Source organism: Indicator indicator, chromosome 1, assembly GCF_027791375.1.
Source record: "Indicator indicator isolate 239-I01 chromosome 1, UM_Iind_1.1, whole genome shotgun sequence".
Taxonomy (NCBI): Eukaryota; Metazoa; Chordata; class Aves; order Piciformes; family Indicatoridae; genus Indicator; species Indicator indicator.
The window spans coordinates 124,533,479-124,555,150 of record NC_072010.1 but is presented as its reverse complement, the minus strand read 5'-3'; the positions used below and the strand labels follow the sequence as shown (position 1 = coordinate 124,555,150).

At 38.3% G+C, this 21,672-nt stretch overlaps 1 protein-coding gene across 1 annotated transcript; it reads right to left on the bottom strand.

Moving 5' to 3' along the window:
• Positions 1-6,004: 6,004 nt before the first annotated feature.
• On the bottom strand, positions 6,005-20,514 carry TAB3 (TGF-beta activated kinase 1 (MAP3K7) binding protein 3). The gene is made up of 6 exons (XM_054384646.1): positions 20,413-20,514; positions 16,667-18,119; positions 12,915-13,075; positions 11,106-11,199; positions 9,551-9,634; positions 6,005-6,182 (listed from the first exon to the last, which is right to left on the bottom strand). Exons 1-6 carry the CDS (start codon positions 20,512-20,514, stop codon positions 6,034-6,036), a joined length of 2,043 nt encoding a protein of 680 aa, XP_054240621.1. The 3' UTR covers positions 6,005-6,033.
• Positions 20,515-21,672: the final 1,158 nt, after the last annotated feature.

The window sequence follows — 21,672 nt, the reverse complement described above, 5'->3', positions numbered from 1 at the left end:
TTCCATAGAGAATACTCACAATCGAGAGGGTGCAATTAAAGAACATACAGCACTTACCCAGCACTATTGCTCACCTTGACTGAGTAGAAGCTGCAGCACTGAACTCCTGGAATACTTACAAGAGAAATCATGTCTCTGAGTGTCTCTAGTTTAAGACATGGTGCAGTACTGTCAAAACCAAGCAGTTCTTATGAATACACCAACTAGTTTTACTCAGTTATTGCAGGCAGATCTTCCTCCTTCTCCTCCTCCTGACTTCAGGGAAACAGCAATTGAAAAACAGTGGTCATTGTCACTTAGTGGATTGACTGTCCTTTGGCTTTGTTGTGTTCTCCATTAGCATGATACATTTTACAGGCACCTTAACATTTTTAAACTTTTTTTTTTAAGCTCTGAAAATGAAAAAATTCAGTTGCAATCATTTCTGAAGTGTAAGAATTGAATGCTTTGAGTAAATTACAAAGCTAGCCTGAAATAATATTTATAAATTCAACTAAGCAAAGGGAATGTGAAACAAAATTCTACCATGTTTGCCGGCAAAAGTTCCAACCTGAAGTTGCAGGTTTGTTAGAGCTGAATTTGTTTAATAACCAAAAACGTGGGAACAAAAAGCTGCAGCAGCAGCTAGACAGATTTCAAGTTTTAGATTAAAGTGAGCTGATGCAGTCAAAAGAACTGAGAGACATGCTAGTAAAAGGAAATTGCCTGGCCACTGATTTATGCACTTTGAATTCTCCACCCCCTCCCAGAGCAGTGCCTTTCTGTATGAGGTTACAGCAGATAAAGGACTTTCGTAATCCAAGATAGGCCAAACTACCAAGGTCAAGCAGGAATGCCTGTGGTCAGGACTACAAACAAAATGCGAGTATCTGCAAGAGAGGTAATCAATCAACTTAATGTCAACTTTCCATTTAAAAAGTGATGAGCAAAACTTCACTCTAAACATCCTATGTCCTGTTTCTACACCAGAAGCTGCACAGAACATCCATCATCTGAACAGGACTGTTCTTATACAAGATGTCCCCATTCACAGGACCTAGATCCTAATTCAATATTCAGCAAGTGTCTATTGAATCACAGAAAACATCCAGTTGGAAGAGACCTCAGTTTAGAGTCAATCCTAAACCATGTCCCTAAGTGCCAGATCCACACACTGCTTAAACACCTCCAGGGGTGGTGACTCCACTGCTGCCCTGGACAGACCTTTCCAATGTTTCAGAATCCTCTCTGTGAAGACACATTTCCTAATATGCAGCCTGAACCTCCCTTGGTGCAGCTTGAAACAACTTCCTCTAGTCCTGTCACTTGCCACCAAGGAGAAGAGGCTGGCCCCCTCCTCACTCCAACTTCCCTTCAGGTAGTTGTAGAGAGCAATAAGGTCTCCCCTTAGTCATTGTTATCGTCAAAACGAAAACCCCAACAGTTCCTGAAACAAATTTTCTGTAGCTATGGGTTCAAGTGGAAGACTAGAAACAATCAAGACTATGAAAGCAAAACAAAACAAGCTGTAATTTTCAAACATTTCCTACTACATACAAGAACAAATGCAGGATGTGATGTTTGCTTAGTTTTATTAATTTATTTTTGCAGGGATCTGCAAGTTGGGAGTATGCACTTTCTGGAGGTACCATGCATGCATAGCCTCTGAATGCTTTTTTTTTTTTTTTGATACAATTTCATCTCTTAGTAATAAATTCATTCACAGCATACACAAATCTAGAATGTAGACACCATATATACAGGATTAAACAAGATCGTGTCTTCTTTTTTCTTTTTTAATGAAAAAAAATTTAACAGGGTTTCACACAGCAGGAAATATGGATTAGATACACTGGTGTCACCATAAATAAATAAGTTTTAAGAACACTTTTTTTTCCTCTTTTTTAAATTGTTTTCATCAAAGGTACTGAAAATCCAGGATTAGAATATTGCATTAACTCCATTTGTTTTCCGAATATTCAAACCCAAGGGGAAAAAAAAATATATATATATTTGAATTAGTATTCATGGACATAAAACAGCAATCGAAGCCCCAAACTGAAGAAATCTGGCAAAATTCAGTCATAGAATGTTGACATCTTGAAACAAGAATGAATGCTGCAGCACATAGAGACAGTACTGACTCTGAGATGTGATAATCTGTGCACGTCTTCTTTCTTTACGGGATTGAGAGTCACTGCCATACGGAGCGAGCAAATCCTGTGGTAGCAAACGAGCTGCTAAATTGTTTATGTCCAGCTGTCCACTTCTCCTCAGGATAAGTCATTTTCACATTCTAGGGTATACCACTGAATTTTTAAAACAACAACAACAACAAAAAAAACCTATCATCCTGATGACAAGCTTGGTTTTTAACATATTTAATATTCTCACATTCTTTTAAAAACAACATTCTTTATTGGTTTGATTTTTGTTTTGTCCCCGGTTCAACTCAAGTATTTTCATTTTCAGTTTCAAGGGGGTTTTACAATCAATATTAAAAAGTATTTCGAACTTGAAATGAGAGATGTGTAACTGGGACAGATAAAGTAACTGGAAGGAAGGAAGGAAAAAAAAAAGTGACTTAGTAGCATATCATAATCAGAAAGTACTGAGACCAGCTCTTTGAAGAATTATTACACTTTTCACCACACCTCCCATTTTTCAAGGGAAACACACACATACCACAGACACACAGATACACAAATTCAATCTGATCTAAGACTACGTTTTACAAAGGAATTCCTTTTGCTTGACTTCCTACCCCTTTCCTCTTCACCCAAACAAGATTAATAATTACAGCAAATTAAAAGTACGATCCAAAGTTCAGGATTTCTTTTGGTTGACAACGTTCTGAATCATCTTTCCACAAGCCCCACTCTAAATAGACTTTTAAAGAACTACAGCAGTATTCTACAATTCCAGGGAATTTTTCTTAATAGCACAGTAAATAGAAAATAAGCTTTATAAAATTTCAGTGAACAGTGAAATAATTTTGAATATCTGAATATCCAAGTCAGTTACAAACTCTACCACTCTAGTAGGATGGTTGAAGGAAAGCTCATGAGGAAATAAAGAAAACACAAGTAGTGCATTAACACAATGGCATCGGCATCCCACCGCTCACACACAGACAGAACTTTTATACAATACAGTGCATTTTGTATGCCAGCTGACATTAGGGGTTTTATGTGCATTCAATAAATATTATATAAACCAATATTTTTTTTTCCTTTTTTTTTTTTTTTTGGCATAGTCTACAATTCAGTTGGGATGTGAACAGCATCACCTGCTTTCAAGAAGGAAAAATGGATCTTCCCATATCCAAAAATACAATTTACATTCTAACAAACTAGAAATGTTCAAGCACCATGTAAAGTCTTTGCTATTAATATTTGAATATGGACATTTACAAGTAAAAAGACAATAGCAGAGAGATTTTGTTTGGTGGTTTGGTTTTTTTTTTTTTTTTTTTTTTGTACGAGCAACAAATGAGAGTAACTGGAAAACCTGAAGGAAAATTATTGGTATGAAGGATTAATTTGTAATTTAATGGCACTCACTCAGTCTTCCGAGTATCTTCTTGTTATGGCAGCCTTCCTTCTCCCCCTCTGGTGAAGCTACAACTAAGATTAGCAACTTTCCAGGTGTGGTTATTGCAGCTGAGGGAATTACTGCATTTCCCACTCCCCCTTCAGAAGTAGCACTGATTCTGTCCAAAAGCAGCACAACTGTAGCGATGCATGAAACACCTACCCTCGCGTGCTGTCATTTCAGTTGCTATCAGTTTGCAATTCCAGCAAAAACAAATGCTTCCAGAACTTCAACAGATGCACAAATGAAAATTGAAATAATACAAAGGCATCACGATAGAAAAGTCATGAAGTTCCTGGAATTGTTTTGAGTAATTCATTAGACAGCTGATAACAGCAACAGTACTGCTTAGCTTAGGCATAATGCTTATGCTCATCTGTTTTCTAGCTATCTTGGTTTTGTCAGGCCATCCACTGACAAGAACAAAATTAATATTTGCCTTCTAACTGGGAAAGGGGAAGGGGCTTTGATGCCTTTGACTATTTTGCTCGCTGGTGGTGCACACTGATTGCTGGAGATCTCTTAGCTTACTTAAAATGACATTGAAAATTTAATTAGTGCAAGAACATATTGAAAAATACCAAATCAAGTATTGGTTCCTCATCTAAGATCACAGGGCTGGTTTTTTTTTTTTTTTTTACTGTTATCTTTCTAAACTGCAGGGAGTGAAGACACCAGATTGAGCAATGCAGCCAAGATGAGTTTTCCACCACCCACCCCTTAAAAATGCTGCTTGATTTGAAATAAGGATTCAGACACATGATTGTTCTACCACAGCTTAACACATTACCACACACCAAAGGAACTGTGGAAATTGACCATATGGATGTGGCTGCCATGAGCTATGAACAATTTCCTATGAAGTAGTTTCAACCTCTTCTGGTGAGGTTTAGCTAGCACATGTTGCCTCACAGTTGCAAAGTCAATTACCATAACTCAGGTGATGTGCTTGGTTGTGCCTCTGAATCTTGACACAAGTTATAATGTCAAACCTCAAATGCACTGTACCAGTTTGGCCAGTACACAAGAACATCCTGTTCAGTCACACACTTGTGTAACATAAGCATTCAGCTGCCCGAATCCAAGTTTGATTTCACAAGTATTGAGTGCTTTATTACAGCAACCTGAAGCATTCAAACAAATTGAACATCACCTTTATAATACAGTATATCATATGCATGGAAGTACCAGTACGATTTTTCAGTTGCAAGTCTTGTGTTCTTCCATCTCTGGCAAGTATTTCCTGACTGAAAAAAAAATAATAAAAAAATGCAGTGTGTAATTCCTCAAAATCTGGCATCTGCCATTTTGTACAGCCTGGTTTATTTACAATGTGCAAATAAACCTTTACTGAAGAGCTAATTGATTGATTCTTTTTCAGCTAACTTTCAACTGGGGCACAAAGTACCTTCTGTGCTGTAAACATAAGGAATTCTTCAAAAATTGGAAGCTGAAAAGGCCTAAGGAACTGGGTACAAAATCTTCTCATACGCAACCATGGCTGAGCTCAAGCCTTCCAAACCAAATTTGGATTAGTCTGTTTGGCATATGTCACCGTGCTGCTCCAGGGCACAGGCTTAGGAGATTGGTGTATACAGAAGCATACTTTTAGCTTTGAAACACAATGGCCTAATGAAAGCATGCAGCAGCATGGTAGAATTCATTCTTAGTTTATTACCATTGTTGACACAGCCAGGTGAGCACTGTACAAGCAAAAGGGATTGTAAAGATTCACCTCTGATTAAGCTCTCAGTAACACTCATCCTGTATCTCATGTAGTCACCTTAGGTTTCTATTTCAAACAGCAGGTTTTTTGTAGACATAAGTTACCCTGAAAAAAGCAGCAATTACAAATACTTTTCTCCTTGTTGTTGTGTTTTTTTTTTCTTTATGCATTGCAAATTTTATCATTGCATTTACCTGTCTTCTTTTTCAGTAGTTTACAATCTAGAAGCACAGGGAGCCTTTGTTTTCCAGCTAGCTGTGGCCAGGATAAGCCAGCTAGGGCTCTTCAGTTTTTATGGTTCAGTGTAACATTTCACACCATTACTAAGAGTCCTAGAATTTTATTTAAAAAAAAAAACAAACAGGTTTTTTTTTATTATTGTGTATGGTTTGGTTTTTTTTTTTCAGAGCCACTAAGCAGTAACTATAACCACAGGAGTAAATACCAGTAGTTATTTGCTTTCTTGTATTACATTCTTCCCAAAATTAATCCTTTTACATTTTCAGGTTTTGTTTTCTGCTTTGCTCACTGTAATGGGATATGAAGGACTTTCACCCTTAATTCATCTTTTTTAGTGTAGCACAAGCAGAAACATTCCTCCCACCCCTGCAATATGAAGATTGTTGAGTTGCAAAGGCCGGGCAGATGGACTGAAAGGTTCCCCATGTTTCCTTCTCCTACAGCCGTCGGCTTGAGAGCCTGTTTTAAACCCAATGCCAGCCCCTTCCTGCTTTTCAAGTGTATCGTGGCATTTCACACTGCTCACAGCGATTTAGTGCTGGGTGATTTAGAAAGGTGCAGCTATCACAATTCCATGGAGCCCCTTCAAAGTCTTCATCTCTTGGCTGCGTCCGTGGAGTCTGTTTGGAGCTGTTTTGATGTTCTAAAAAAAGCCAAAGAAAAACATTGTCAGAAAAGAAGGATGATAAGCAAGACCACACTGCTGGCTTGTCATCTCTTAAAACACTCTTCATATGAACATGGAAAACTTTTCACTTAGGTAACATTAAAGGACTTCTGCTAAAGCACTTCTAACTCAGTGTGTGAAATTTATATATTTAAAATATTTCACATCTGTAAAGAGTCACTTAACCATACCACATTACAACCAAAAAGACCAGTCACCACTGCTAGGTCAACTGATACTGCTAAAGGTTTAGCAGCTTAAAATGTACTGAAAAGTTTCTTTCTGGCACTCAACACCAATCTGTTGAGGAATGACTTCACAGGTTTACATAAAGAAGTCTGTTACTGAATTCTGAATTCCATAAATCCTACTTTACCTGAAGTGAAAAACTATTTTTCTAACTTAGTTCCTTCAAACAGTCTTTCCCTAGTATTTACCCGGGCTGAAGAAAATACAATATAAAAATAAAACAGCAAACTTGTTTCAAAACAAAAAGATTGCTTTTCTTCCTCATGGCTTTGCAGCAGGGATGTGTGTAAAGCAGCAGTTGTGTATCAGTATGTATGCAAATCATACAATAGCTATAAACCTACAGAGAGACCTCGGTTTTCCCATGTCTCCTACCACCACTTCAAGACCTCAAGTTATCTACTAGGAGTGACAAATACTCCTAGGATGTGGAAACAACAACATTTAATGAAATGTTAATATTCAAAACAACATTAGCACACATACCTAGAAGGTTAGGCTAAGAGACCCATCTGCTAATAGACCCATCTGTAGAATAGCTTCATTAAAAGAGAAGCTGGCTTGCAAAAAAGGACTGTGATTTGCAATTCAAAGTGCACACTGCTGTCCTCTGCCATGAAATCTAGCAGATGGCTGATGACAAAGCTACTGCAAACAGTACTTAGGTTTGTCTTCAGAGACACACTTGAAGAAAATAAAAAGCAACCTCCCTGCTTAGACATGAACCCTCTCAGCTCCAGAAGTTGCATTGTCATATTGGCAGTGCTTGCACTCAACAAATTTCTTCTAAGCAAACAAGTAGTGTGGGCACAGGACTGCATTCATGTTGACCAGACAGCAGCACAGAGCAGACCCTTGTCTGTCTGCCCATCCCTGTCTGTGTGCCCACGCCTTCAACAGCTGAATAGTAAGAAAATGTAACTTCTAAAGAAAAAAGAAATTGTTTTGATGACTCCATGTTAAAAGCTAAGCTCAGAATACAGTACACCAACCCTAAAACTGACCTCTAATAAACTGAAAAGCTGTACAAATCCTTACAAGATACTATCTTTCCAACTGCCAAAACAAAAAATTACAAACAAATCACTTATTGCATGCAATTTTGCATGTTATTTTGCTTTGAAATAATAAACCAAAGAGGCTAGTGTAATTAAGAAAATCTCTTTGAGCACCATCAATTAGCAGGATCTTAAAAGCAATCACACGACCACAACAATTTAACATGAATGCAGGCAGCTGTCTTCACGCCACTGCTCACCTGCTGCTACTGTCTCTCCTGGACACTACCACCTACACACAGGGACTGTTGGAGGGTTTGGTTTTTTTTGAACCATGAGCAGTAGCTCTGGGCATTCTCTTTCTTCTAAGTTTCTACATAATAATCCATTTTGTTACATAGAATACTAAAATACGTGCTTCAAAAAGGGGTGTGTGTGTGTGAATTTTCTTATATGAATTCAAAATTCAATAGCTAAAACCATTGCGAAGTGCTCACAGAACTACATAATGTTAAGGGTTGGAAGGGACCTTGAAAGATCATCTAGGCCCTCTCCCCTGCCAGAGCTGGATCACCTAGAGCAGGTCACACAGGAACACATCCAGGAGTGTTTTGAATGTCTCCAGAAAAGGAGACTCCACAACCTCTCCCGGTAGCCTGTTCCAGTGTTCTGCCATCCTCACAGGGAAAATGTTTTTATGTTTAGGCAGAACCTCCTGTACTCCAGCTTGCACCCATTGCCTCTTATCCTGTCACTGGACATCACTGAAAACAGCCTGGCTCTGAAACACTGAGCACTGAAAACAGCAGGTCCTCCTGCTCATCAGCAACAAGAGCTTGTTTACGACATCTGGATTTTCAGACAGACTACGTGATTACCATTTCAAAAGAGTGACTTCTTTTCCACTGAATTCTTTAATACATGCCAGTTACAGCATGAGGAGACACAGTATGATGAATCTTATCACACATAGCATTTTCACTGTCTTCTCTATAGCAGGATCCCAGATGGGCTACTTTGGCAGAAAACCAGTGTTTAAGAACTTCCACTAATATTTGAAACCATTCTTTTAAAAGATTCTGGGAAGATTTAAAAAGTCCAAAAATACCTGAGACAAAAGGTAAGATTCTGATCCAACATCACCACTAAACACAGTGCAGTTCAGAGAGCTACTCAGCTATATGACCACTAGGTGTCTACTGAGGATGAGTTAAGTCACTTTGGCATGCACTGACTGAATTTCCACTGGGTAAGAACTGACACAAGTAACACAGCTCCTGTTAACAAAAAAGTGACCTAAAGTGGGTATGAATCCTAGATACTATGCAACTAGCACAGAAAACTTCAGAAACTAATAACAAACTTGTACTGTTATCTCTTTAGACCAATGTGAGGAAATGTATTCTGTCTTGGCCCTTAAAATGTCTGAAGCTCTTGTTATGCTAAAAGTTCAGGGCCACTGTGAAATATATACTCTGCACACACATACAAAAAGGTAAAGTTTGACCAGTCAGATTAAAATATAATGAAAAACATAAATGCTAATTTAAAAAAGCTGCTGTGACTAATTAAGCTTGCCTAAAACAGCCCAGGTCAACTAAAGAATCCTAACAACCTGTATTAGAAGACAGCTAAATGAACCTGACATAGAGCTTTTAACTTGAAAAATTAAAAATACTAAAGCCAAAAAACCTCAAACCAACCCACCCACAAAAACATAATTAGGAAATTGAAGCTAACACAGAAAAGTTTGTATACTTTCAACTCTTTTCCTAGTAGTGACAAATAGCATTTGCAAACAGAACATTCATTTGTAACAATTTGCCTGAGGAAAACAAGATGTAACCAGGATTACATAAAAATGCTGGTTTAGTTTAGTGAGAGGAAAAAAAAAAAGTTCTAATCATTAAATCGGTTCCTGTTATAACAAAATATTTTAAAACAGAAGTTATTAAAAAAAAATCCAGAAAACCCAAAACAAACCCCAAACCAAACAAAAAAACCCAAATCAACGCAAAACACGAAGCAAAAAAAATCCCAACAAACCCAGCTTTCTCAAATAAGATTAGTTAACTTGATGCTAATTGGTTGACCTACCCTTTTTATATGGCTTTGGTGGCACAACAGGACCAGGCTCTATATTATCATAGAAGTTACACGTGGCTTTTGGATCAAAGTTCCCTGTCAGAAAAGGAAAGTAAGAAAATGTAACTCAGAGGTTATTTACATGCCTATGCCAGTGACATAAACATCTAGAATATGTATAGAAATATTCTATACATATTTCTATTATTATTCCTTTATTTCTGTGTACTCTTCCAGTTTTGTATTGATTCTATTAATTTTCAGCATGCTAATCCCATATTGAAGAATCAACTCCAGCTCAGCATTCTGTATTGCTTAAAAAATATGTGAAAATAATAAGCCTTCTTGTAGGACAAATTCTTGGTAAAAAAGGACTATGCATATTCTAATCTATTTGATTGTATTTATGTCAAGCTTATGTTGCTGAAGGAGGATTTTTAAAGATGTAAGTAGATTTCTGTTTGCCAACTTCTCAGCTGCAACCTGTAGTTCTGTTTTGTATTACTTGGAAGGAACCTTCATTAAGGGCAATTTTTTTTGTTTTAATTTGCTCTTGTAAAAGTCACTGCTATGTCGCCACTTTCTTGTAATTTAATTTAACTTGGCCAACAGAAATATTAGCATGTCAGCTTTAGCAGGTTGCAACTGAAAAAGGATTCTGATGTTTAGGGCTGATGTTGATAAGCAAAATTGAAATTTAAATACTCCAAGTATCCACGTTTAAGCACATAATATATTAGAATCATAGAATCATTTAGGATGGAAAAGACCTCGAAGACCATCAAGTCCAACCTAACACTGCCAGGTCTACCTCAAAACCATGTCCCCACATTTCACTTCTGCACATCTTTTAAATACTTGCAGGGACAATAACTCCACCACTTCCCTGGGCAGCCTGTGACAGTGCTTGATAGCCCTTTCAGAAAAGAGACTTCCTAATATCCAATCTAAACCTCCCATGGTGCAACTTCAGGTAGCTTCCTCTTGTTACTTGCTATAAGAGACTGACACCCACTTCGCTACAACTTCCTTTGAGGTAGTTGTAGAGAGCAATGAGGTCTCCCCTCAGCCTCCTTTTTCCAGGCTAAACAATCCCAGTTCCCTCAGCCACTCCTCATGAGACTTGTGCTCTAGACCCTTCACCAGCTTTGTTGCCTGTCTCTAGACATGCTCCAGCAACTTGGGGTCCTTCTTGTAGTGAGGACCTGAAAACACAGTACTGGAGGTGTTGCATCACCAGAGCTCAGTACAGAGGTACAATCCCTTCTCTAGCCCTGCTGGCCATAGTTTCTGATACAGGCCAGGATGCCATTGGCTGCCTTAGCCATCTGAGCACTGCTGCCTCATATACTCAGTGGCTGCTGACTAACCCCCCAGGTGCTTTTCCACTGGGCAGCTTTCCAGACACTGCCCCAGTCTGTAGCGTTGCATGGAGTGCTTGTGACCCGACTGCAGGACCTGGCACTTGGCCTTGCCTAACCTCATTCAGTTGCCCTCAGCACATCAATCCAGCCTGTTCACATCCCTCTGTAGAAACTCCCTACCCTCAAGATGATCAATTCTATACCTCTAGATTGAAGGAGATCAACTTCTTTCAGTGTACAGTCAACGTTTATCTGGAGCTGTCTGTTGAGGCTTCTCAATCTGGTCATTTCCTCAGGCTAGAAAGAAAGAACCCAACTATAATTGTGGGAAATTCAGCATCTTACACTGGTATATCTTTGTTAATAGTTTTACTAGAAAATGAGTATAGATAAAGCACTGAAAAAAACTAAACAAAACAAAAAAAAGATTCCACTGTCTGCCCAAATCCTCTTACCCAATTTATTCTCTTAAAAAAACCTTATTCTATTGACATTTGAGGATGAAAACAAATGAAAGGAGCAAAAATGAACAAGTTATTTAATTAGTAAGAAGACATAGCTGATCTTAAATTTATAAAACCATATACCTTATAAAGTTCCGCATAAATTGATGAATTGCTACGTAGGTTTACATAAAGATGAGCAAGAAGCAGAATGAGCTGCTGGTCACACTAATTACTATTTGTTATAACCAAATACAGTTAGAACTTTAATTATTTGCATCACCCTAAGGAGTTCCAACATACCAAACTTTCTAGCCCTGTAATGCTCAAGAGGGTAATTATTCTTAACAGAATAATCAGTTATTTAAGTCCATATATTTGCATATCATTAAGAAACTCTAAGTTACAGGAATGCAAAACATCCTGAAGGCTTGCAGTAGTGATTATTAATGCATGTAGGAACTATCTTCTCCTAGGATACATTTCAAGATCACAAAGCCACAAAATCACAGACTGGAAGAGACCTCTGGAGGCTATCGGTCCAGCCCTCTGCCCGGATGGGAGACAATTATTGAATACCTCCAAGGATGAAGGATCCCTAAGTTCCCTATGCTAGTGTTCAGTCAACCACAATAAGAAGGGACTGAGGCTCACACATTTGCTAATCTTCCTTTTGTCACCTACATATTAGCAGAAGCTCTTCTTTGTGTCTTTGACAGCCTGTGGCAGATTCAACTCCAGCTGGTCTACAGCTTTCCTTACCTCATCCTTGCATATTCAGAGTGTCTCTATACTCCTTCCAGGAACATATATGCCAAATCCTGCCTTGAGACAGGTGAGACATATAGCAGTCTTACTAGTTGAGCATCTAACAGCCCCTACTATGCCTTCCAGCCTCCATCTGTGTGCATCAATTATGTCAACACAGGAAGTCTGAGCTAATTTGACTAACAACTACACAAAGTAGAAGTTATTTTTCAGTCAGATGAATTCTCTTATCAGAGTCATACAGACATTTTGGATACAGTCATTTGCAGGTGGAAGTCACATAGGCAAAATCAACAAAGAAAAGAAGAGAAAGAGGTGACCCCTATTTGAGCCAACACCACCACTGAGGAGTCACTTGGCACAACCTGCACATGCCAAATGGGAAATGTCTATGAGAAGCAACTAGTCAAACAACAAAATACCTCAATAAAACAAAATATTTTTTTCCCAAAAGTGAATCCTTGCCACATAAACACCAAGCTGTATATGGCTCGGGCTCTTTAAACAGACTTGGACATACACTTACAGGCTGCTAGGAAAGTAACTTATCCATTCAGCTCTGTGGTCCAGAAAAGCCCATGCATACAAGTTTCAGAAATTCTTTTGTGAACACAACCTGGACACATATCTGTTTTCTTACATTATAAGAACTGTTTTACAAGCAGCCAAGAATGTACAAAATGTCATCTTCAAAGACTAACGATTTCATATCCCAAAATATTTGCTAGTATCATACCTTAGGTCAAGAAAACATAAAAAATAAATTTGTATCTTGAATTAAAATACTAAAAAATTGCTTACTGTTGGAATTGCAGTTGTACAGCTAACTCTTCGAAGCCGCCTCTGCATTAGGTCATGCTCCATACCATTGACTTCAGCTTTCAAGCGTTCAAGCTCTTCTTTCTCAAGCTTCAGTTCCTTTGCTAATCTCTCCATCCTTGCTCGCTGATGTAACAGCAAGGCTAATATTTTACATAGAAGAAATAGTTATTAACACACACACACACACAAAATGGAAAACTAAATTCTTAACTTATGCCTAAGACTCATGAGTGACCCTTTAGGGAAAAAAACCAAAACATGCAGCCAAGGCTCAGTGTGAAGATGCTTTAAAGCCAAATGAATTACAATTCAGAAGAAAGTTCTTTCAGAATAAAACTACATTCTAGACACTAACTTGAAGTTGTTATTACCATTTTCTTCAAAGCTTTTTTTTTTTTTTGCATTGGTCTCTCTTGTCTCAAAAATACAAAGGCACCTGTACAAGGAGATAGCTTCTCAGGATGGAACAGCAACCTAGTTATATTAATGGTGTACCGACAAAAAAATAAATTCCAGGGGTATGATCAGAAAGTAACACACTTTGTATGTGCTGCTCAACAGCAGCTAACACACCAGCCTTGAGACATTAGTCAAATGTCAGTCCTGAACTGTTATTACAGATTATGCTACAATAACTTTAAGTAGCCTTTTTAAGAGTATTGTAATTCTCAATACTATAAATTCTCCAAACCTCAAAGCCAGAAGTATAGAACTACAATAAAACAGACTAGAGAACCCAGAAAACAAAGTGGAGGCAGCTCAGGTGCTTCAGAGTCTCTAATTCTACAACAGAACTGATTCACTGTTCTCTAACCTCTCCCTGCTGTTAATCATTCTCTCATAATTGTGTCACTCTAGTGAAATTTATGACTCTCAGTCACAAGCTGATGTTGGGCTCCCAGAGCAGGCAAAGAAAGAATTCTGACCAGCTAGAAAATAATATTCCATTTCTGCAGGAAAAGTGTTTCTCAGGTTTTCATCATGCTTTGAAACTGGCCAAGTCAGTTGGTGCAATGTTCAGCACTTCCTGACCTGTCTTGTTTTGACCTGATTAAACTCTATAAGGACAGAGAAAAATAAGAGAAATTTGCTGTGTGTTCTCAGACAAGCATGCTGCTCATACAACAATGTTCCAGCAAACCATTCAAATGTATGAAGACATTGTAGAATCTGCAAAATACTATTTCATATAAAGCACCAGCAAACCATTCAAATGTATGAAGACATTGTAGAATCTGCAAAATACTATTTCATATAAAGCACCAGCCAGTATGTTTCTATACCCCATTCAACTATCCTTCTACCCTTTTCTTTACCCCATCCATAACAGGCAAAGAAAAAATACATATCATCTCAGGAATATTTGCACACTAGCTAAAAAAAAAAAAAAAAAAAGTTAGAAAAATAACCAACAATATGACACGTTACTAAAGGAAGACAAACACTCCCCATGCTCACTCAACAGCATAAAAATAACAGTGGTTTTAGCAGATGTCAATATTCTGTGCAAAAAATGCAGCACTCTACTTTGCATTTTTTATGGATCAACCAATTCATGGCCGAAGAATAAACACTGATGATCCTGTCCAAGAATAACATCAGATGTTTTTGTAATACAGGCATTAGTATTACTGAACAGAGCTGTTCCCTGTTTTTTCAAGTGGTGTTAAGTCATCCACATACAGTTTAAAAGATTGCAAAATTAAAGTAGAGATACCAGGCTGAATGACTTTCTATCATTACTATTATCAAACTTTGTGTTTGTGTGAGTCCTCCAACTTCACATCTGATATTACTACATTACACAGCTTTGCATTATACTCCAGGACAACTCATCAAACGTGACTCACTACAAAGAGCAGTGGAAGTAGAGATACCAGAACAGATTTTTGGTAATGCTTGTCACAACAGTTAATGTTGAAAAGAAAATTACATAAACACATTCCCTCTATTAAGCTCTTAAATATATTCTTCTTTAGGACTCCTTTGAGGTGGTAATGAACATAATGCTTATTTTGTATAATTTATATCCATCAAGAGTTCAGAGTGCAGCAATGCTAAAGGCTGTAACAAAGTCTGAGCTGTGGTAGGTATTGCTACAACAGCAGATGCTCCAAGAAAGCATATATTAACTAGTTTTATTGGATTTGTTTTCCAAATACACAAATCTAGTCAAAATGCAAAGGCAAAACAGAATCACAGAATTAACTAGGTTGGAAAAGACCTCTGAAATCCTAAAGTCCAACCTATTACCTAACACCATCTAATCAACTAAACCATGGCACTAAGTGCCACATCCAGTTTTTTCTTTAAACACTTCCAGGGATGGTGACTCCACTACCTCCCTGGGCAGCCCATTCCAATGGCCATTCACTCTTTCTGTGAAGAATTTTTTCCTAACATCCAGCCTAAACCTTCCTTGGCACAGCCTGAGACTGTGTCCTCTTGTTCTGTCTCAATGGCTGCCTGGGAGAAGAGATCAACCCCAGCCTGGTTACAACAGTATTTCTACCTTTAAGAATACGTTTTTCCTCAGTTATGTGAAGTTGTTGTTTAACTGACAAGCTTTAATGAAGCTGTAACAGGAACACTACCAAACAAAGCACATTGCCTAGGAATTACAGACCTATCCATGTTTGTTGTCTCTAAATAACATTTCTAATTGGGTCTACCAGGTACAGCACAGCTCTTTGTTGATGAATAGCTCAAAAGACAAAAAGCTAAATAAGAAGTCAGGAACTACATACAGGGCAGCATCATAACCATTATTTCAGCTTTCTGAAATGAAAGGAAGTCTAGAAGGAGCTGTGAGAAACATGCTCTTTTCCCAACAAACTCAGAAACAAAGCACAATCTCAAAATAATTGCTGCTGATTATCATTCTGTCATTACCCCAAATATTTGAAACCTTGCAGATTAATTCATTTGCTCAATTTTAAATGTTTCAAATCAATAAAGCAGACTGCTCTGATAAAAAGCAGTTTTCAGCAAAAGGTTAGATTTCACCATTTTTATGTTGTCTTTTTTTTTTTAAACTGAATTACTTCATTCTTCATTTATACATAGCATTAAGACAAAAGATGTTCTATCCTTTTGCAGAAGAACACACATTCTACAATTTCTCTGCCAATCTCTCTTCTTTGAAAACTCTCAGAGGAGGAAATTAATCTCAAAGTTCTTAAAACTAATTATTTGAATACATCTCAAACCAAAATATGATTTCTACTCAAATTAGATTCAAAGTAATTTTAGCTACAATCCTACCTCACTCCTCTCTTTCACTTAATATTCTTCAATTTAAGCCAAACAAATTAGATTCAAATTCCCTGCAGAAGTCAGGTTTTATAAAGTACTTAAGTACAGAACAAATTAAAAAAAAAAATAAAGTCCACATGTAAATTTCTGACAGAAGTTCTTCAGTGCAGAATTTACAAACTGGACACAGTATATGAATAAAACCACTTGCCCTTTTCTTTGAAGAAATTCCCCTAACATCAAAAGCATAACAACTTTAAGAACCTAAGAAGAAATTCTTTATATATTAGACTGGTATTTATTAGACTGGAATTTAAAAAAAAAAAAAAACATCAGAACGAACTCTATCATTAGATGATTTTTGGTGCAATTTCTACCCTTCTCTGGACAGGTTTAAAAATCCTCAATTAGCAAGTAACAAAATCAAGGTGAAAATGCATTTTAAAATAATATGACTTGCAGCATGAAACATTTACCTTGAGTGTAAGCATAGTCGTCTGATCCAGAACTAGAACTTCTCTGATACTTATGGCTTCCTTTTTCTCCTCCAGATCCTGGGATTACAGAAATAGGCTGAATAGGTTCTGGTGCTGCAGAACGCTCTTCTTGGTCCACTAAATTTAAAAGATTCTCAGTCGGTGCTCGCCCTACTGTGATTTTAAAAATGGTTGGGTTGGGCTGAGATACCATGACCCGAGGAGACTGTGTTGGTGCACCTGTAGGTCCGGTTGGTTGAGTGTAGGTAATATATACTGGATTAACGCTAAACGGAGGTTTGGGTTGACCTGACATACCTCTTGATGGAGAGCTTGAAGGAGGAGTAGTGGCTGTATACAGTGGGTGCTGGTTTCGTTGAGATGGTTGATTACTTATTGGCGAAGGACTTCTGTTCATTGTAGTCCCAGGTCTTTGTGGTGGCTCAACTGTAATTTCTATTTTATTCATGGAACCTTTGGATAAACTAGGTCCAGCAAAAGGAGGAAGATACGATACAGAGTGACCGCCTTGTTTTTGAAAAGTCTGGGATGCTTGCTGATATGGATGAGGTGGGACAGTTGAAGGACTAGGAGGCATGAAAACATGTGAACTCTGATGACTCAACGGAGGAGGCTGAACTTGGTGTTGAGGAGAGCCAAAGGGAGAGGGACACTGGGATGCCGGTGGTGATCGAAAAGCTGACTGAGGGATCTGAGCTTGTTTAGGAGAATACTGAGAAGGTTGATAGTTCTGTTGATGTGGATACACAGGTAGAGGACGGGGAGTATAATGTGGAACTGGGCCCTGTGGCGATGAATGCCACTGCGTATTTTGAGGAGTCTGTCGTCCTGAAGAACTTTGAGATGTTTGTCTTATATAAATAGAGCCAGGAGTCCCATAAAGATTGCTTGGAATCTGTGGAAGAATTTGTAGAGCTCTGGGTACACTCTGTCCAGAGGGGAGGTTTTGTGATACTGTAACAGTAATGGGATTTGTACTGTACCGAGGTATGTGCATATACGTGGGAGGAGGGCCTTGCATAGCAGATGTGTTCATTCCTGGTTGTATGGAAGATGGCTGAGGAGGTGGCTGTGGAGGAGGAGTAGCTGCATTTCTATTCTGGTCATTCATGAAAAATGGATTGTAACTAGGAGAAGCTGCCACAACAGCAGGAGCAGAATGTGGTTCTTGAACTAAGCATATCAGCTGTTTACCTGCTGTGCGTTGTGGATCAATATGTCCATCACTTGAACTGTGTACCAGTGTACGACCACCATTAAGTTGAGCTCCATCCCCTGCATGATAGCTGGTATGAGGATGAATACCCAGATTGATGTGCAAAAGGCTATTCCTATTCACTCTGGTGTCATCAGGGCTATGGTACTCCATATACAAGTATTTGTTGCTCTCCTGTGCAAGGGCTCGACAACAGGCATCTAAGTTGTTGTTGTTCTAGGAGTAAGAATGGACACCTATTATTGTCAAACAGCAAAGAAAAAGCCACTGCATTCAAATGAAGCTGCAACCAAGCCTAGCTTGAAAGTCACGTTTCATAGACTTGAATCCTGAAGTCAAGGTAACATCTACAAAGTTGTAAGATACAAACTAGTCCATAGCTCAACACTACGTGTAGCAAAACGCTATGGTAGCACTAACTCCAGTATGACACGTTAAATAAAGTCCAGTTTGGGGGAAAGCAAAGGTTAGAATTCTTGGCATCATCTGGAGGAAGAGATGTGTACAATTAACTTCTAATAACATAACCCAAATTAAACTAGATCAAAACTGTAAGCTCTGGAAAGTCAAAACAAAAAGGCAATGACATTTTAATGTGCACCTGTTTACTGTTTTCACCTTTATTTTACTGTTTACTCAAGAGTTTTTCTTGAAAGTTTGAAAGTGCAACAATTTACACCACCTTCTCTTGGTAGAACAGAATTTAGGGCCTTAAAAATGAAGTCAGAGTAAGCATTGCTTAAAAAAGTAGTGGCAACTCCAGAAAGCACTTTACAATTCTGACATAATTTCAACCGCCTTCAAGAATTTCAGGCTCCAGGCTAAAAAAAGGATTATTCATGTATAAATCAAACCAAAACTATAATGGGGAATATAATTTCCCTTCTTCCTTTCTCCACTCATTTTAGCTTACCCTACTCTTGTTAAAAAAAAAAAAAAAAAGAAGACATGAATGATAGCTTTTTCAAGAGTAGAATCACTAGAAAGTATTCCAGATCGTGGATTTTTTTTGTCTCTCCAGTTTCTCTTTGGGACATGTTTTAAAGGCCACGGTGGTGTTAGGTCAACAGTTGGACTTGATGATCTTGGAGATCTTTTCCAACCAAAACAATTCTATGATTCAGAATCTTCTTAGGTGAAGACTTACAACTGAGCATTACAGAGGACTGAAGTATCCAGCACTGAATTACATATGGTTCTCACTCTGTAAGTATTTCTTCTTGAGTACTTTCCCTTCATGCCAAGCTCCCCTTCTAGATCCCAAGGGTGAATGGGAATCAGAGAATGGTTTGTGTTGGAAGGGATTTTTAAAGATCATCAAGTACAACTGCCTCTGCACTGAGCAGGGACATCTTTATCTACATCAGGTTGTGTAGAGCCTCATCCAACCTGACCTGGAATGTTTCCAGGGATGGGGCATCCACCACCTCTCTGGGCAACGTGTTCCAATTTTTCACCACCCTCACTGTAAAAAATTTCTTCCTTATATCTAGTGTAAATCTTTTAGATTAAAATCATTGCTCCTTGTCCTATTGCTACAGGCCCTGCTAAAAAGTCTGCCCACATCTTTCTTTCTCATAGGCCCTCTTTAAGTACTGAAAGGCCACAATAGTTTCCACAAAGCCTTCTCTTTTGCAGGCTGAACAATCCCAACTGTCTCAACTTTTATTTAGAGAAGAGGTGCTCCAGCCCTCTGATCATTTTTGTGGCCCTCCTCTGGGCACAATCCAACAGGTTCATGTCATTTTTGTGCTGCCACAGTACTCCAAGTGAGGTCTCACCAGAGTAGAGTGGCAGAATCATCCCCCTTGTCCTGCTGGCCACACTTCTTTTTATGCAGCCCAAGATACAGCTGGCCTATCCGGATGTATCACAGGAAAATCAAAACCAGAACACATGGGAGCCAGGTCTTACAATAATAACCAACACAACAGTACCAAGACTACAGGCTTAGAAAAGTTCACTACTACTGTCAGCCACTTGCCATCTAAACAGGACTTCATAAAGAGAGTCTTCAGCTTCCTTAGGTCACTTCATCAGGGTAGAAGGCAGAGAGAGCATAGGCAGAACAGGCCTTGAATTATTTTCTCAGGGTTTGGAATATACTTGTCATGTCAAAGTGCCCTGGTTTAAGATGATCTGCTCTAAACCTCAATTTTTCATAGGTCCAAAACTCACACTTGTTTAATTCTAGAGCATATAATGAAAAAGATTAATGGAAACCAGATCATGTATCTTAAACCAAATAAATAGTAGTCCCTGTATGCATACAGTCAGAGGCCACAGAGACAAAAAAGAATAGTCAGTGGGACACCTCTTTCCCCCACCAAATAAGTCAAGAATGATAAACTCTTTGTACATAAAAGATGGGACAGAAATCCTAATAGTGGAATATACCACCCTTTCAAAACAAAATCAGATTAAAATACACCCTCCATGTGTAGTACAGAGAAGAATTCTCATACTTCAAGAATAAAATACACAGACTCTTAAAAATCTTTTACCATACCTGAAGCATGCACTGAGATACCACCCCTTCAGGTATCTCAGGGAAACGTTGTCGGAGATCATGGAGTACCTGCATGTCAAGTTGTTGACTGCCCTGCGCCATGCCAGATCAGTGATGTTCAAGATTACCAAAAAATGGAAGTCAACAGACCTTCCAATGATTAGGGTCTTCTGAGGCTTCTGGCATTTTCTGTAAGAAAGAAAGCATAATAAACTATTTTTTAACCTATCACAATGATTTTTCCTCCTTCCCCAACTGCGTATGTAAAAGAATTAATGCATTCCATTTTTAGATGGAATATAAGAGAAACAACAGCTTAAAATGCAACAGTGAGAATCCTCACGTCTCAAAGTCTAACACTGAAACACTTATCATAGGTATGTCCACATGTCATTTCATTGGAATGTGCTAGTTCAGGTCTTCACACAGGCCCACTGTGCTAACATGTAGGCACAAACTGAACTAATCTGATTTGCATAAAATTGAAGTGTTACACATTTATTTCCAGTAAAATCCTGCAGAGTTTATCAAAAGGTCTGAGATTATCACAGAGCATGCATGTCTTTGTTATTTACAACATGCTAGAAATAACAGACTTGAAACTGAGTAGCACAATTATCCAAAAATACTCCTCTAGTAATAGAGCTTAGATTCTTTCCTCTTTACATGACTACAAATCCAAGAAGTTGGAAGCAATTTTTGTGAAACACAGCAGGAATTAAACAGAACTTAATGTGTCCATTTTAGTATCCTAAGCAGCTAGTAAAGATTTTTGTAAGGCAGCTATTCTATTCATAGGAATCTTAGTGACAATAATCCTTCCACTTCAGAATTCTGGTGTTCAACAGTGAAAAGATTCTATCTGAACTTCGATACCCAAGGAGTGCTAGAAAACAAATACAATCTGAGCCAACAAATGCTTTCCTTGCCTGTAGTTTATGCTCTCAGCAGTAATCAAAAGCTAGCTGAAAACTAGGTAAAGATTCACAGACTTTTGCATGAAGGTGGCGCTTGACACAATGTCACGACACAGTTATCCTGTACCAACCCTGGTCAGCAGCAGGGAAGCTGTGGTAAGATTCAGATAATGCCCCTGGAGTAAATAAAGGCAAACTGACACCAAATGGCCGTTGAATTTGGTTTATTAGATTGGACTGGAGCAGAGGGAAAATGGGAATGAAAAGGAAAGGAAAAAGTAGAGCAAGAAAGAGAGGAGGAGAGACAATCAAGGAGCAAAAGGAAGAGACATCACTATATTTT